The following is a 2,359-nucleotide window of genomic DNA, read 5'->3' as shown; positions in this document are numbered from 1 at the left end:
ATGAGGGATGAGCCAGCTTGTGGCACCATTTCTTTAATCACGAGAGAGATTGGCTTGCTGAAGGGATGTAGAGGATGAAATTTATCGTTGGGCCTTTGCGGATACTGGGGCTTAGAGGCCATTCCGCAGCATTGATGAATGAGCCTAGCTCTTCTTTCTTCAATGTCCAGGCGTTCTGAGATTCATCGAATTCTGGTTGCGCCGCAGTTGGGGCGAAGTGTGCATACACCTGCACCTGTGTGTCGATGGAGAAGTTGCTAATGGGCGAAAATGTTCCTAGTAGTGGTAGAAGGTATTCTTGTAACGCTGATTCGATGTCCCATGAGGATGGCAGTGGTCCTGGCGTGAAGAGCGAGAAGCTTAAATGGTAGGTTTCAGCATATTTAAAAGAACGCGTGGTGCGACGAGCAATTGACTCCGCTAATTGGGGGGCCACGGATTTTATAGCTGCCATTCCTTGCTCTCTATTGTTCACAGAAGGGGCCTGACCTCCTGGAATCGAGGGTTGAGGCGACGGACCAAACGTGTTGCTGCTTGACAGGATATATGCAATTGTCGCTTTCTCCTCATTGAACAGTTTCTGAACCTCTGCGGCAATAAACGTAGCGAGAAGTGAATTGAGTGTCGAAGTAGATGGTGCTTGATTGACTGGATAAAATATTTCCAGTTGTTCAGAATAAGGATGTAGTTCTGAGCTGGGTACAACTACACCCTCCCGTGGGAGCAACCTGACATTCAGCGCCGCATTTTTTTTCTCCTCAACGTCTGATTCTGCTGTTGGAATAACCTGCGGTGTCTCTCCTGAGCTCTGTGACGTTTCTACCAAGCGAAGCCTGAGGTGATGTGCGGAGAAATCATTCAGATCGTCGAGAGCATGTTGGGTGGTGCGAATAAGGTGTTCAGCATCTGGGGTGTTCATTGACGGAGCATGTACGAGAATCTGTAAGGGGAAGACCGGTCGACATGCCTATTTTGTAAGAGGCATCAGACTCGTATTCTAAACGCCGCTACATATATGTATATCGCTGTCCCTTAAAAGACGTGCGCGCTTGAAGCCTACCTTGCCATCTGCCCAATCCTTCATCACATCCAACGGAAGTCTCGCCCTGTAGATGGACGTAGTTCTCCACCACATGGGAAGGCCCAGAAATATTATAATGGCCCAAAATGCAGATATCACCAGTGTTCTCGTCCTAATATCCTCCGGCTTCTCGGGCGGGAGGGTCCGCTTCGCGCTGATCTTCATGGCTGGTTGATCCGTCATTCGCGTAGCGTTTGTTTTTGCGTCGGTAGAGGAGGCCTCCATCTTGCCTCCCTTTTTATTCCGCATTGTCAGGTCATGGTCCACGAGAATCGGGCGCGGAGCTGGCCGTGTTGAATTTGGCGTGTTGAAGAAGATGCGGAGTTGTGAAGGAGAAGCGGCTTGAAGCTTGGTCCTCTGTGATTGGGCGAGCCAGCATCGATGAACACCACAAATCGAGAAAGCAAATATTAACCAACCATGAACTGAATAACTAACTAACTAACTACAGTAATTACTCTGAATATTAGCTTCGCACGCGCTAGACTAGAGAGCAGATATAAAACGCATTGCGCGCAGATTGCTTTAATACGGGGCCAGCGAGTAGAAGCATTGTAGGCTCCATGTTCGAAAGAGCAATGATATAAAAGAGCCATACAGATAGCGAGTTTACGATAAACGAGTTAATATTTCCTGCACTAGATATCTCGACATTGGAGCGGGTATCACATCATTCAGAATATGCCAAAAACGCCTGTACCTTTATCAAGAGAAGCAAAATAACCAACCGGTCCGATTACACCAGAAATGCTAGATGAGGATACAAGATAAGCAAGCACAAGACTCAGTATTCCTTTTCGAAAATCTTTTGAATCGGTTTTGCAGCCTGTTAAAGGAAGGAATGGTTAGCTTAATCTCATCATGGATATGAAGATTGACGGAAGATAAAATCCCGCCTCATCACTATTTCCAGAAAATATTGGAAAAAGGGATCTGCCCGGTGAATATGGAATAACTCACGTCAATAAACCTCTCAAGGTCCTGGTCCAGGTTAGCCAAGTCATCTTTCCGCTTTTTGTTTTCTGCAATCAAGGCCTGCTTTCGCTTCAGAAGCTCTTGTCGGGCCTGCTCTAGTTTCTCGCGTTCTGCATGTTCGTGGTTTATGCGTGCAATCATGAGTTGGTTGGGATCGGCTTCTGCCAGCTCCGGATGAATAACTAGGAATTCCTCAACGGGTATTAAGGGAAGAGAGAGGTATTTGTGGCTGTTAATTGGGTATTAGTTAGAGTGGGAAGAGTTGCAAAAGAGATTCCGGGAAAAAAAAAAGGTGAAGCATGA

The 2,359-nt window shown here is 46.8% G+C and overlaps 1 protein-coding gene across 1 annotated transcript; it reads right to left on the bottom strand.

Moving 5' to 3' along the window:
- Positions 1-37: 37 nt before the first annotated feature.
- Positions 38-2,197, bottom strand: HCBG_08200 (uncharacterized protein; the record flags this gene model as incomplete). Its single annotated transcript, XM_045435249.1, has 4 exons — positions 38-967; positions 1,061-1,506; positions 1,810-1,831; positions 2,042-2,197. The coding sequence occupies 4 exons, from the start codon at positions 2,195-2,197 to the stop codon at positions 38-40; spliced, it is 1,554 nt and encodes a 517-aa protein (XP_045284555.1).
- Positions 2,198-2,359: the final 162 nt, after the last annotated feature.

Source organism: Histoplasma capsulatum (genome assembly GCF_000150115.1).
Source record: "Histoplasma capsulatum G186AR genomic scaffold supercont2.13, whole genome shotgun sequence".
Taxonomy (NCBI): Eukaryota; Fungi; Ascomycota; class Eurotiomycetes; order Onygenales; family Ajellomycetaceae; genus Histoplasma; species Histoplasma capsulatum.
Note: the sequence above shows the minus strand (reverse complement) of the source record. Positions and strands in the feature narration are given on the sequence as shown.